The sequence below is a fragment of the Salarias fasciatus genome, chromosome 6 (assembly GCF_902148845.1).
Source record: "Salarias fasciatus chromosome 6, fSalaFa1.1, whole genome shotgun sequence".
Classification (NCBI taxonomy): domain Eukaryota; kingdom Metazoa; phylum Chordata; class Actinopteri; order Blenniiformes; family Blenniidae; genus Salarias; species Salarias fasciatus.
The window spans coordinates 16,083,898-16,098,497 of NC_043750.1; the positions used below are offsets into that span (position 1 = coordinate 16,083,898).

The following is a 14,600-nucleotide window of genomic DNA, read 5'->3' on the forward strand; positions in this document are numbered from 1 at the left end:
GTGTGTGCGTGTGTGTGTGTGTGTGTTTGCACTGTGGTGAGCTGGTGATCTGTCCAGGGTTCAACCAGCTGCAACACACTGCCGCACTGAACAGGTTAATCCAGCATGAAAGATGGACCGATGGATTTTTTTTTTTTTGCCCAGGCTGGCTCGTGATGCATCTTTGTTCCAGTTATATTTTTAGAAAATTTTGAAAAAAAACCCCCCAAACTTTGGCTATTAGTTTATGTCTTCCTAAACATTCTGTTTGAAAAAAAAAAACGTTCAAAATGAGCAAATATAACTAAATTTATATGTTCATGTGTTCATTCATGTTGAATGTATGAATTATTATTCCATTATTTACTTTCCAAATAGAAACTCCCCGCGGAAAATAAATGGAAAATAAAATTTTTTAAGCTATTTTAGGCTAATATGAAAACAGTATCATTAATTGACTTTAATGGAGTGGTGAAAACTGTCCTCTGTGTTGTAAGTCCAGATCTGGTTCAAATCCCAGATGCAGCAGGAAGAACATCTGGCATAAAAACCTGTCAAATCCATGATGCCAGCTGCAGTGACCTGTAGGAGCGACACCTGGATACTTGAAAACACTTTCTCAGTGTAAAAACAAATACTGTGATATCCAAAGATGCAACTTACAAAACTAACAGATCCCAGCTCGGATAATGAGAGGTCAGTCTGTTTAGAGTGATGCTGCCCGGTCCTGGTCCCAGAAGGCCGCAGTCCAGCATGTGTTTGGTGTCTCGTTTGGCCGTTACTAACAATCTAGTCTACTGAAGGCTTGTGTGTGTAAACAGTGAGCTTGTTAACATGATATTTCCAGCACACAGATGTGGAACTTGCTTTATTTGCAGTTTTGCATCAAAACAAAAGCAAAATAATCTACATTTAGTGTTCGGGAACAGAAGAGTCTGCTGTAGTTTGTTTTAGTGCATCATGCATGTCATTCATGCGCATTTGTTCGATTTGTTAATAGGACCTGATTGTATTGGGTCAGACTACAATTATAATACATTATATTTATTATAATATAATATATTAACATTAATGTGACAGCAAATGTTCCCTGATGTTGACATATTTATGAAATTTACATAGCAGAGGTTTTTCTCTACAGTTTGTTGCGTCTTTGCTCAGACTGAACTCCACCAGGCTGCCAGACTGTGAGATCCGGTTCTCAGAGACGTTCCTTCCTGCCTCTTATTGTTCTCCCCACTTCAGTTAATATAGACAGACCCCAAACTGACTGCATGTAGGTTTGCTCTCTATTTGCCATGTGAATATTTAGTAGTAAAGACTGAGGGATTGATTAAAGTACATTTGATTTGAGTAATTTAATGGAATTTGTCAGCTGAGAGTTTGAAGATTTTTTTTTTTTGTGATCCGGAAAAAGTTTTGTGTCCAATAATAAACGGGAAACTTTCACACAGAACATGATGCAACTCCACGGACTAAGTATAACTGGAGCAGTGTCCTCATTAATCGTGGGCGGTCCTGGATGCGTAGGAGGAAATCAAACGGTCGACTGTGACAGGGCGCTGCGCCGCCATCTGTGTGGCGTGAGGCAGCTTAGCAAACATGCTCGCCCTCCAGACACAACACGTAGACGGCAGCGAGCGAACAAGGCCACTGAACGTCCCTCCTCGTCCTCCTCCTCCTCCCCCCCCAGGAGGAGAGGCATCAGCTGCAGCTCCACCCTCCCTCGGCCGGGGACGACGCCACCCTCAGGCCGCGTGACGCCAAGTCCCGCCCCGGGAGCGTCACGCCGACCATGAGGGTGAGTCTGCCCGTGCAAGTCATGCGAGTAATGCATTCATCAAAACGAGCCCCCTTCCGGCCAGAAGGGCTCGCTGGACCCGGGCCAACTCCTATCTCTGAGGCACGAGGCTGTGAACTGTACAAACCCGTCCCGGCCTCACTTACCCACATCATGACATTCAGGATTCAGTTTTGGAGAAGGTCGTGAAAAGAAACAAGTGTGGCGCATCTTTTTGGGGGCTATGGAGGAAAGCCAGAGCGCTCAGAGAAAACACACAGGAAGAACATGCAACCCACAGAGGTAGAAGATGAAACTGACTGCTACGAGAACGATAATGCTCTGAATTTACCCATGAAATATACTGTACAAGTTACATTTGACTTTTTGATGGCTATAAATAAATGTATTTCTGGAGCATAAATTATGATTTGATGCTGCAGCCGGGCGCAGAAGCCGGGAATCAAACCGGAGTCTTCTTGATGTGAGAGTGAGAATGTTAATTACTGTTCAGCTACGATACCAACATGCACATTCTTATGAAAATTGTCTCTTGTACAAAGTATAGAGCTGAACCGGAGGAATAATGTCTCTCAGTGTCTGAGATGTTGTCCTGAAGTGACGCCATCTTTGTTTGCCTCTCAGAGGAAGGGTGTGGATTCGCCTCCTCGTGTCACCAGCACGTCCAGCGCCGGTACCTACGACAGGAGCATCTTCCTGGCCCACTCCTCCTCCTCATCCTCCTCCTCCGCCTCCGTCCATCACCACTCCTCCTCCACCCTGCCCCACCCGTCCACGCCCCACCCCCAGACCTCCCCCCACTACTCCACCTCCTCCCTGCCGCACAAGCACACCTCGCTGTCCCTCAGCCAGCAGTCCTCCCCCTCCCTGCCCCGCTCCACCCGGTCCCGGACCGCCTGCTTCCCCCCGACGCCGGCGCCGACTGCCCCCCTCCCCGTCTGCCCCTCCCCCCAGACGGGCATCCGATACGTGTCCCCCTCCTGCCAGGACCCACATGCACACCTGCAGGCCCAAGCAATCAGGTAATATTTTTAACTCCATGATTGAAACAAATGATTCAGCGCTCTTTGTTTTATGACGCCTTTGTCATTCAGACAGCTGCACATCCAACCAGCCCCCTCCTCCGAGCTACCAGAGTCAGAAAAGTGCCATAATGAGCCCACAGCTGTGCTGTGCAGCGACGTTAATGTCAATAGATGCATGTGGAAATGTGCTCAGCTGAGGATTAAAAGTGGAGCATAATGAGGAAAACGCTCATGGACGAGCAGCAAAACGGATAACGTCAGCGAGAGAGCAAGAGTCAGACATGAAAAGCTGGAAAATGTTCAAATGTGTCACGTTTTTAAAGTTTGTTTCAACTATTTTTAGACACATGAATCGAAATGAAACGAAGAGCGCCTGAGATCCGGTTATGTAACGTTAACCTCTTCAAACAGGCTGCAGTCAGATGAAACTCACTGGAATGTACTTTTACAGCAGACTTCACTTAAAAAAATCAAAACAAAGGTTTTTGCTAAAATAAGCGTGTTTCTCTACTTCTGAACTGCTTTGGTAAGGAGGTCATTTTCATGACTTGTGCTTTGTGAATTTTTTGCACCTGTATTCTTCACACTTGTTTTTTGATTTGTGCATCTTGACATTTTTTTTCTGTTGTTTGATACATTTTTATTCACTATTCTGTTAGTTTGCAGACATCTGCTCAAGATTTACCGGTAATGGGTTTTTTTTTTTAATGATAAATCAATAAAATGTGTTGTTTTGCTTGTCTTGTGTGGTGCAGGGGCCCATACCTGGAACCGAGGGGGACTGAAGGGCTGAAGCAGGAGTGGTTCACCAAATACTTCTCCTTCTGAGCACACACACACACACACACACACAAACGAGCAGCTGCGAGTACATTTCATATACAGTTCATTGCTTCTTATAAACATCTTTTTGCTTCCTACTGATACACACACTCAAAACCTTGAGGAACGAACAAACACACACACACACAGACACACAAGAACAGACATACCCACATCGACAGACATATGGGCTCATCACCAGCAAGGCCATCTCAGACATTGCCTCAAAGCTCAACCAAAAAGTGCTTCTCGAACACATGCCTGACCTCTTCTCCAAACATAGGCCTGCCGGATCTTGTTTGTATAGTTTCGAATGTCTCCATATCTTCTTTTCTTTTTCTTTTTGTTTTTTTTAAAGGCAGTCTTCCTTTTCTATTGTTGCTCCAGTGTCATCGCACAGTTATCCAAGGCAGATGTACATTTCTTGAAACCGACAACCAACAAGTGTCTCTTTGAGTATGGAAGCATTCAGCATATTCAATCAAGATCCACTTCAGAAATGGACACACACAAGTCACCATACCAAAATGAAGCTTGTTTCAATGCAAAAATGTATAATAATCTTAATTAAGAAATTGAATAAAATATTTTGTTTTTGTAAGTTTCTCTTTTGTACATTTATGTGAAGAGACTGAAATGTGTGTCACGTGTTGAAGGAAGTGGAAGATGACGGCGATAACTAAATGCGTTTTTCCATTACGAAGCCTGGGCACCACTAAGCTCCTCATGGTGCTCTGGATTTCAGTGTGGGCGGAAGGGTTATGACTACAGAGAAAAATTCCAGCTTTAGAATATTTTATTTCCTTTTTGATGAGGGAATTGTGATTAAGAGAAATAAGAGGGGCTGAAAATTCCTTTATTAGAATACACTTAGAACTGGATTTATAAATGTAAAGGCAAGAGTTAAACATACACTTGAGGCTAATTACTCGGCACAAAGTTTCCTTTAAATGTGAATGTGTTTGTCCTTCTGTTCACCCTGTGATGGACTGGTGACTCGGCTGTGGTTTTCGATACTTGAAGCCATAGTCAGTGGGATCGATACCTGATCATGTAGTGGTATGATGAATGGATTCACAACAGCTGTCAATAATATAGTGACCCATCAAATTACCACTTTGCATGACATGACAGCTGTTTCTTCCACGCAAAACTCCTAATTCACATGTATTAATGCTCAATTCAAACAAAAGGCACCCCAGTTGTGTGGCTTCCCAGCTGACCGGGAGAAAAAACACACTGCACGTTAACGCCACAAATGTGAATGAATTTTAATGCACAGAAAAGCAGAATGTGGATTTGAAGGAAAGCGATATATGGTGAGCGTCAATCAGCCTGACGTTCCTCTGGAGGATCTGCAGGTCCACTCTTTGTGTTTTTCATTCAGACTGTGTGCAATCAGTCTTAATTTACAGGATGGGATTTTGTGATTGTGAGAGATCCACAAGCTTCAGACAAGACAGAAATTACTTTTTTGAAACTACATTTTATTCATTACAAGCTTTATTTTCCACCCGTCTACAGTGCTGCTTTAATCACTCTGGACAAACAGACACATCCACCATTCAAGGCCACTGGCCAGTGGGAGGAGCCTGCAGAAACCAGACAACATGCAACCTCCACACTAAAAGAACCGTGGAGCTGAGTTGAGTAACAACCACTACACCACTCTGTGACTCTACATACTTTATTCAATTTTTTTTTTTATTACAGCTAGAGTTTCGGATTTAATAGCCGGTGTTTAGGAGACATTAGTCATTTCTATTATTTGACCACTAGGGGGAGCATGATATGTGGGGATGCAGTTAAGGTGCTCACAGGTGATGGCTTCAGGTGTGCGAGACAGCGCTCGGCGGATGGAAACTGTATGACTGAGCTCTCGAGCTCCAGGTTGGCATATAGGGTTTATGCGCACACGCAAAGGGAAATAAGTGGGTTGACGCACTACAAACTGAAAGTGAGTGGAACATGGATTGACTCGCTGCGGACACGCGTCCGAAAGTCAAAAACACTTCTGCAAGTATGGCGTGGATGGAATGAGCAACGAGCGGCAGAGAGCGTCGGAGCCGAGCAGCGCGCCACCCATTGGTGCACGTCTGTAGCGCGGAAGCGTCGGAGCTGGAGCAGCGGACTCTCGAGGAAAGCTTTATAAAGGAGGTACCCGGTGCGCGACCACACACGCGCGCACACAAACACACTCTCTCTCTGCCATGCACAAAAAAAACGTAAAGTGAAGCATCAAGTCCAAACATTATTTCAAAGAGACTTTATTTTCGAATTTGTTTAAATTATGTCAGGCCATGGATTATGAAATACAAATTGGGAGGTTAATATGAAAGAACCCGTGGCAGCTGTCATGTCCGATGGGGGTGTGGCCTAGCAACTACAGGTAAAGGTGCAAGGAGGCAGGAGTCAAAGGTGCTTAGCTCTGGTGAGCACTCAGTGGAGTGTTCCCAGCTGAGGGAGAAGCAGTGGGAGATAATGGACTTTATATTGGAGGAAGGAAATTGTTCTGCCTGTGTACTGGGCACTTGAGTAAAGATGGCGACAGGCGCTTGAATTGCGAAAGGCATGCCAAAGGGCCTCCTGCTGCACTGAGCACAATGGAGGAAAGAGCTAGCACAGACTCCATACACTCCAAGGAATCGCCAAGCAGCTGCACATGACCATATCCAGGGGCTGATGGTCGGCTTGCGCTGGACGTTCTGTCTCTGATGGAGGAGGTGGAGAGGAAGACCCTGAAGGAGGTGGTAAAGGCAGCGACGGACTCCAAACAGTTCTCTGTGAGGTCGAAGCCATTCTAAATGACCGCCCCATCACCAAGCTATCTGGAGATCTGAATGATCTGGAAGCTCTCACTCCCAATCACCTGCTCACAATGAAAAGGAACCCGGGTTTCAGGTCCAAAACCATTCTCTCTCTCCACCCTCAGAAGGAAACCAAAGCCCAGACTGGGAATGGGCTGTACAATTACCTTTGGAATGCATTTTGTAAACACATTTTTAGGAACAGTAAGAAACAACACAACATGTCATGAAATAAAACAGATTTTATTAGTATATACAGTTTTTCATGAAAAAAAAAAAAAAAAATCAAACATTTATAGTGTATGTCTTCTGCCTCACGTTTCCTGTGCTCGCTGTTCGTATTACTCAAACAGAGGGTCGTTCTGCAGCACCTCTGTGGCAGAGCCGTACTGGAGAACGTTGTGATGGAAACGGGTGAGCTCCTTTCGCACGTCCTTCTTTCCTCTTGAGCGGTACTTCATAGACAGCAGTTTGGAGCTCAGGTAGTGGAGCCACAGCACGTTTGTATGGGGGTGGTAGCTGCTCCAGTTGTTTCTGAGGAAGACGGGAACAGCAGGAAGCGATCAAATAAGCACTTTTAATACGCCACAGTGACACAGAGGCTGGTTTAAAACGGCAAACTAGCAGGATCATATTCCTATTTAACAAACCTCTCAAAGAGTTATAGATATAAAGGTGAATAAACGTATTTCTCTAAATATTCCCGTGTTGGATTATGTTACAGTGAGCTATAGAGAAAGTGTGAAGCTGGAACATTTAATCTCCAGATGATGTTCAAAAACACAAGCTATCAAACAGATCATTAATTATTCAACCATCTGATTAAAGCCGTATAATCCGGGGGGGAAAAAAGCTTTCAGAAGCTTTTCCAAGACATCACATTAAAAAATTACATCAAAATCTAAGCGGAACATTTCGTGAGCGATCGAGGCTGAATCCTCCACACCAGACCTCCTGTTACACGTCATTAAAACACAATGATTAAAAGAAACCTGGGATCCTGACCGGCCTGAAGGGGGGCAGCCTAATTTAGAGTTAACAATTCACCCAGAATGCTCGTCTGATCCATTTGATGTTTCTAAGTTTTGCACAGTTGCCAGAGATTTTGTGTGTCGCTGAGGTATTGAAGCCTGGCCCAACAGGGCCTGCTGTCCTGCATGTTTGAAGTGACTTCCTGCTCAAACACATCTCAATCTGTTGAACGCGCCATCTTCAAGCTCCGCAGAAAGACAAGCTACTCAGTGGAGCCGAGTGTGTTGGAGCAGGGCGATGTGCAGGATGCAGCCAACATAACTCATTCAAATCAGCTGGAGCTGATCCATGTTGTCTAACTAGTCACTATAAGTGTAGTGAATAGTAGCGTAATCAGATTTAAAAATTGTTGCATGCATATGACTAATTTGTTCTCTACGACATCTTGAAAAGACTGACCCATTCTCCTGTCTCATCAGTCGGTAGATTTCAAACTGATAGTCGCCCTGGCCCATGAAAAGCTCTTCATCGTTTGAAATGTCACAGGACACGGTCAGGCTATCTGGAGGGGAGAAAACGCGAACAACAATGGCGCAGTATTAATCTCAAAAGAACTGGCTCTCTTAAAACACAGCAGTGAGGGAGGAGGTGGAAAACCAGCTGACCGATCTCCAGCCTGGAGAGGGAGTAGTCAATGATGCGGACCAGCACCCCTTCGGTGTCCACGTGATGGGCCGTTCCGTTCAGCAGGAAGCTCTCCGTCTTCTGCTTGGTGGTTTTGACCAGCACGTTGCCCCAGTGGAGGTCCCTGAAGCACAGACGCAGAGAGAGGCAGAAGTTCCCGAGTGTTGCATGACTTGTAGTTCTTGATACCGGTCTTTTTCTCTGGGTCTCCTGACCTCGGACTGTCTGAGCAGTCTCAAAGGGATGTGTAAGTTGTGGCTGGTGGTAAATTTCTAAGGTGGGGCTTCATCATTCTTCAATTTCAGTGTGTTTATGTTGCAGCTTTTCCCGGCGGGGACGACCAGCATGGATGTCTTTTGAAAAAAAGTTTAATTTTTAGGCCAGCTTGCCAACATTTAACCGATAAACTTTCTCACCGGCGGCTCCTCTCATCAACCTGTCTCTGCTGTGCTGCTCTCCAGTAACGTTTACGGCAGCTTCTAACATTAGTGAGGGGTTTGATTGCGTTCAAAACTATTGTTTAACTGATAGTGTGTGTGTGTGTGTGTGTGTGTGTGTGTGTGTGTGTGTGTGTGTGTGTGTGTACACACTCTACCTGTGCTCAAAATGTAGCTCTTGCTCAGCAACAGCCAAAGCTGCAGTCACCTGGTGAAGGACGCTCTTCGCCACCACTAAAGATGCCAACTTAACACAATATAGACTTGAATTAATTAGTCTGCATTTATATTGCAATCAAATATATCAAGGTTATAAGAGGTTTTTTTTTTTTTTTTTGACCAGTCACTGATGTGACTGATCAGCCCTCAACACAGCTGTCTCTGAGGTGAGATGCCTACCTTTCCATTGCTGTTCTCCAGGTCGACGCCTCCAAACTCAAACTCCAGGATTAAGAAAAACTGATCTTCTTCAAAGAAATCTGAGCACAAACACATAATAAGAACTTCAACGGGACAAATGCACAGCCTGGCGCTGATCTGTCTGCAGAGTTTCAGCATGCAGGGATCAAACAAACTGTTTGGTTTTTGGATTTTATTGTTCACACACATGAACATCTTCGGTGTGTTTTACAGCTGCAGCATGAGGTTTACCGACCTGGCCTGTCATTTTCTGAGCCTTTCCGTCGGTCGAAAGCGTCCCAGGCTTTTATAAAATAAGGTGGGTAGCAGCCTTGAACACAGTGGAGACTGAGGGAATAGAGGCAAATGCATCAAATCACATTATCACTCAATATGTCTTAGATTTGAAAAGACAAAAAAAGAGGGGGAAAAAAAAGTACTCTTTGAGTCCAATGAAACCGTGAGTCTGGTTGTTCGGCTTTTCTTTCAGGCTGCTCAGCTCTCTGGATGGAAAGCACACCACAGGTGTATTATTCAGATTTCACTAAATTTGAAAGGAAATGTATTTTTAATCCCTGGTTTCTCAGTCATATATAGAGTGAATGGTTCACTTGTACTTGACTCACTTTGAGATGATAATTTCATGGAGGATTTCTCCAAAGGTCTTCTGGTCCTCTCCATTCACCTTTTCGGCGCCCTCTAGTGGAATAACCTGAAAACAAAATTCTTCATTTCTTCAATTTCCCACAACTCCTTTACAGTAACAGACAGTTGATTAATCCTGAGGAGTAATGACTCTTTCTGGATTTGTAATCCATCATATCAGAAGTTCTTCCTAATAGAGATGTCGTCTTCCTTTAATGTAAAACTAACCTATAACTTTGATAAAGCAGGATGAGTAGACGAACCTTGAGGGCAACAGTCTCTCCTGAAGGATTGGTTGTAGTGAAGACCTCTCCGAAGGTCCCCTCCCCAATTTTCACACATTTTTTCATGCTCTGAGGGCGGATACACTCTTCCCAGGAAAGAGGCTGCTGTTGGCCGCACTCGGCGTACACCTTCTCCGCATCGGAGAGATCATCAACCTGAAACAATTCAGAGGTTAGAAGACTTGTCAAACTTGTTGGCAGGAAGTTTATATATATATATATATATTTTTTTTTTTTTTTTTTTTTTTTTGCTGTGGAGGCTGCAGTAAGCTTGTTAATGTACCAGAGAGTGCGAGCTGTGCAGCTGTGACTGAAGACGTGCGAAAATAGGCGTTCGAACAGGCATGGCGAAGAGATCCCGACTGATATCTGACAGCTCCGTCGTTTCAGGAGAGCCAGATGCCAGATACTTCGGAGTGAGCAGCACTGATGAGAGGGGATGACAGAATAAATAAATACAAGTCAAATCACAAAAGACACCAGTACAGTCATCATAAGCTTGAAATCTGAAGCAGAGTAGCGTGTGTGTGTGTGTGTGTGTGTGTGTGTGTGTGTGTGTGTGTGTGTGTGTGTGTGTGTATATCATTACTTTTGCGATGAAGAGACAGTTTTGATTTGAGACGGCTCCAGGTGGGCGTGCTGGGTGTAAAATCAGCCATTAAAGATGAGAGATTGAGACGAGTTGCTCTCAGCGGGGTGGAGAAATTGACCGTACTTCCCAATAATTTCTGCAGTTCCTGCAAGTCAGGGTCATTTAAGCATTTATTTACCTTTTTTTTGTATTGGGGAAAAGTTAATTCAGCATTTGTAGCAAATAGCATCCTCCAAATAATTTGGTAATCACATCTAAAAGCTGCAATTTTTTTGGATAATAGATGTTTCCTTATCAAAATAAAAATATATAAAACATATTCAGTGCAGAAATAGAGCGTTTCAGTCAGAGAGCTCACCAGGGGATGTTGCTGCGGTTTGGAGATGAACTCGGTGATGCTGCAGTCTGCAGCCCTGGCACTGCCCTTGTTTTTCCAGCGACTCACGCTCAGGCCGCTCACACATGCCTTTCTGCTCGTCCCGGGTCTGTTGGAGGCTGCGCTCATTTTGTTGTCCTTGTGAGCCACAGACAGCTGTTTCCTGTTGAGGGCCGCATTACAAGAGTACTTCTTGCCATCTTTCTCGGTGGTGATGCCTTCAAAACTAGCCGGGCCCTGATTTTTCACGTCGGCTTTCGGGGTCAAAGAGTCGTTTCCAGACAGGGGGTCACTCGTCATCTGCTCGTCGTCGGCCGAGGACGACACAGCTGGAGATTTCAATGCGGTATCTTTAAACTGTAGTATTTCCTTCAGTTGTGACCTACTTGTTCTCTTCACATGAACAGCAGGTTTTCTTGTGAGACACTCCTCCTTCAGCAGTGCAGTGAGGATGGCCGTGTCTTCTACCATCTTTGACTCGATCACACCTGTGGGACTGTCGAGAGCAGACTCGGGGAGTTCCATAAACTCTTGTGAGCTTGGTCGTTTGGCTGGGAATGGTGAAGTGAAAGCACTGTGACCGTCATCCATCGAAACAGCTTCCTCCAAATCGGTTTCTGAATGAAAACTGTGATTTGTCAGAGATAACTGCAGATGTAGTGATGCTTGTGAAGACGGATCAACAGCTTGACTCCTGCTCTGCGGCTGCTCATTACCTGACTGGCAATGAACTGAGCTTGAAAGCTCAAGACAGGAGGGGTATGTTGTTCTGGTGCATCGCTCAGAGAGAGCGTTGCAGTCTAACCCCTCCAGCCGCACTGAGCAGAACTCGGTCAAACATTTCTCCTTCAAGGTTTCGACCTGCTGCTCTAACTCTCCTCTGGCAGTTACAAACTGACAGTTGCTCGCGCTGTCTGCAGAGAGCCAAATCGCACTTAGTACGGCAGATGGTTCAGCGTGGTTATGCAGGTCTGCTTCCTTTTGCTGCTTTATTGCAGAGTGTGATGGAGACCCCAGGTTTTCTTGAGATGAGCTCAGGTCTCTTATGGAGCTCACCGACACGGAGGAAGACAGGGCGGACCGATCATCGATGGGAGAGGGTTCACATGGTGCACGTTTCCTCAACAACCTTGCAGATGGTGTGGAGCAAAAAATAGGCTTCTGTGGGCAGCGTCTGAGGCCACTATCTGGCAACGCGTTTAGAGATATCTCTTGCAAAGTGTTGAAGACGGCAGCAGTGACCGGTGAGTTGTCGCTTGAGGACTCAAATGCTGGAGGATTCCTCCTCCTCCTGGAAGGCCGATGTATCCTGGCGGCACAAAAGGCTCCAGAAGTAAAGTCATCCAAGGAGTCGATAAGACTATCTACTTTTGGAAGTTGGGGCTTTGTCGGAGCACGTCTGCGACGAGTCACAAAGTGACCCGCAGAGGGAGGCTGGCCACTGGGGAAAAAGGAAGAAAATAAATGATTAGAGGAAGTGAAGTTTCCATGATACAGTAGATACGCATCAGTACGATCAAAACTGTACAACCAACTTGGTTCTGTACTTACACAACATCTGGGTTCATTAAAGCTGAATTTTTGTGCCGTTTTGGTGCGGATGCCTCCTTGTCGCTCAAGAACGAAACCTGCTGTTGCTCCAGACTCACAGCTCTGGGTACAGACACAAGCCTGGTTTTCCTGTTCACGAGACGAGACAAACATTACTTGAGAAAGACACCAAACTTTCTACTGCTAACAGTTTTACACACATAGGCATGAGTTCAGTCAAAACAGGTTCCCTTCAAACAATTTCATTCTATAAATTCACTTATGCTTTGACTTTTACCACTATCAAAAGCTGATTTTTTTTGCTTTTACATGATCATCAGATCAAATACTTTTGTGCGAACTGGTCTGTCATAATAAATGAGAGTATAAAATGACAATTTTAGATTATGGGTGAACTACTGATGTCATTCTTCATGAACTTAAGTCAGTAAACCTCTTCTAGGTTTGGTCAATGGTGAATCAGGGATTTTTTTTTTTTTATTCCTCTACCAATTAAGTAAAAAATAGCAGGAAAGCAGTATCTCCAAGCTCACAACATTCTGATTTCTTATCTTCCTTTTTCACAAACCTTCTCATTTTGCCTTGTGGACTGAGCCGAGCAGGCGAAGCGGATCGGTTCTCTGAGTTCTCCTTAAGGTTGCTGCTCTCAGTCTGAGACGGGATGACTTTTCTCTCTTGTGCTTTTCGACCAGAAAATGTCTTCTTTCTACAAAGGGAGCAGCGGTTGGATGTTAAGTAAAAGAAAAAGTAAAGAGCTTAGAACTAAATATATATGATGATAGGGCAATGTGTTCAAGTAATCTGAAATATATAAATATTATTGACCATTTAGCTGTTGCCTGGTATCTGTAGAAAAAAAATATTTTTTTAAATTTACATCTGAGTGTTGGTCTGAGGCTTGGATCTCCTGGTTTGTTGAAAAAGCAGAGGAGGAGGAGGGGTGGGCATTCCAACGTTCTCTTCATCATCTGTATCTCCATCATCATCACTCTTCTCAGTCAGATGTCTCATGGCCTTTTCTTTGGCAGCTCTTTGCTTTCTTACACCAGCCTTCTTCTTTCTAGAAAATGAGAGAAGAAACAAAAACTTACAGCAAGTAGGTCAGGAAATGAGTCACATAATTGACCAATACCATAAGCTGCAGAGTGCATTTACAATTAAGTTATAAACGATAAAAATTGCTATACTTTTTTAATAAAAACTAACAAAGCAGATTATTTTTGTAAACTTGTGTGTGATCTGAAATTTAAAAACTATTATTCATATTCAGTGAAGTTGTCGTCAAATGTATTGCTTGCCGTGTTTTTACTGTTTTGCAAGCAAACGTTCATGAATCTCACAATTTAACTCCTGCAGTAACAGAAGTGTGGACTGATTATAAACCTTTACAGAATGGCACACATGAAACCACGACGCCGGACTCTTTCCAGCCTGAACAGACCTGGTTTTCTTCTGCTTCGGGGACTCGAACGCGGATCCATTGCTCGATCCGGAGCTGTCGAAGGCCTGTTTGCGGTTTTCTGGAGAAATCCAGGCAGACAGCTTCCGCCTCTGTTTACCGTACGTCTTCAGAAGTACCGGCTTGAACTGCCTCATATCTGATGCGTGGCGGTCTTCGCTGTGGCAGTTTCCCCCCGAAAGAGCATAAATTAAGAAACGACGTTAGCGAGCATCGGAGGGAGGAAATCCGGAAGATAGCTCGAGCTTCACGGTTAACGGAAAGGACAAAGATCACCGATAACAAAAGCGAACAAAGCCACCACACAAAATCCACCGTAACTCGACTTGGATATCTAATTCAATGTGTAGATACTAAAGAAACGATAAATCTGTCGATCCTCGCTGACCGTCAGACCAGAGTCCAGACCAGACCCGCTCCTAGTTCAAATCGCCGGGAGGCCGGCGATTGGACAAAAATCCGCCATTGTTTCGTCACAGCGCCGCCTGGCGGATTGGAGTAAGTACAGGTCAGAGCGCTCAACAATTTTTTTTTTTCAAAAAAAAACCAAACAAAAAACAATGGACTATTGTATTATTACTATTACTAATACTATCATATAGCATATTATATGATAGTATAATAGTACTATAGTTTCTCAGCTGCAGACATCCCAACCCTGAGTCCCCCCATCCTCATTACCCATGACTTCAACCACGCCCCTCTGTCCTCCACTCTCCCCACTTTCATACATCTACTGCCCTACAAGAAAAAAATAAATCTCTGGA

At 44.4% G+C, this 14,600-nt stretch overlaps 2 protein-coding genes across 2 annotated transcripts in view; one reads left to right on the forward strand and one right to left on the reverse strand.

Annotated features, from left to right (window-relative positions):
- Nucleotides 1-14,600, forward strand: part of fam184b (family with sequence similarity 184 member B) — a 45,514-nt gene that overhangs the window by 15,718 nt on the left and 15,196 nt on the right. Inside the window, exons 16-18 of the mRNA XM_030092866.1 lie at nt 1,673-1,780; nt 2,405-2,802; nt 3,561-3,637. Coding sequence (XP_029948726.1) covers nt 1,673-1,780; nt 2,405-2,802; nt 3,561-3,633 — 579 coding nt within the window. The 3' untranslated portion in view covers nt 3,634-3,637. The remainder of the gene's footprint in view (nt 1-1,672; nt 1,781-2,404; nt 2,803-3,560; nt 3,638-14,600) is intronic.
- On the reverse strand, nt 6,741-14,140 carry haspin (histone H3 associated protein kinase). Its single transcript, XM_030092867.1, has 16 exons — nt 13,816-14,140; nt 13,252-13,434; nt 12,943-13,080; nt 12,375-12,503; nt 10,806-12,264; nt 10,445-10,592; nt 10,139-10,281; nt 9,835-10,011; nt 9,553-9,638; nt 9,367-9,429; nt 9,183-9,274; nt 8,927-9,006; nt 8,686-8,774; nt 8,072-8,214; nt 7,866-7,968; nt 6,741-6,968 (listed from the first exon to the last, which is right to left on the reverse strand). The coding sequence occupies exons 1-16, from the start codon at nt 13,968-13,970 to the stop codon at nt 6,776-6,778; spliced, it is 3,381 nt and encodes a 1,126-aa protein (XP_029948727.1). The 5' UTR covers nt 13,971-14,140; the 3' UTR covers nt 6,741-6,775.

What these genes read in the sequence shown, in the direction of transcription:
- haspin (XM_030092867.1), bottom strand. Translation starts at nt 13,970, where the DNA reads ATGAGGCAGTTCAAGCCGGTACTTCTGAAGACGTACGGTAAACAGAGG. An exon ending in TTAATGAACCCAGATGTTGT is followed by an intron (nt 12,265 to 12,374) that starts GTAAGTACAGAA and finishes CTTTTTCCCCAG; the next exon opens with TGGCCAGCCTCCCTCTGCGG. An exon ending in TGGAGAACAGCAATGGAAAG is followed by an intron (nt 8,775 to 8,926) that starts GTAGGCATCTCA and finishes TATTGTGTTAAG; the next exon opens with TTGGCATCTTTAGTGGTGGC.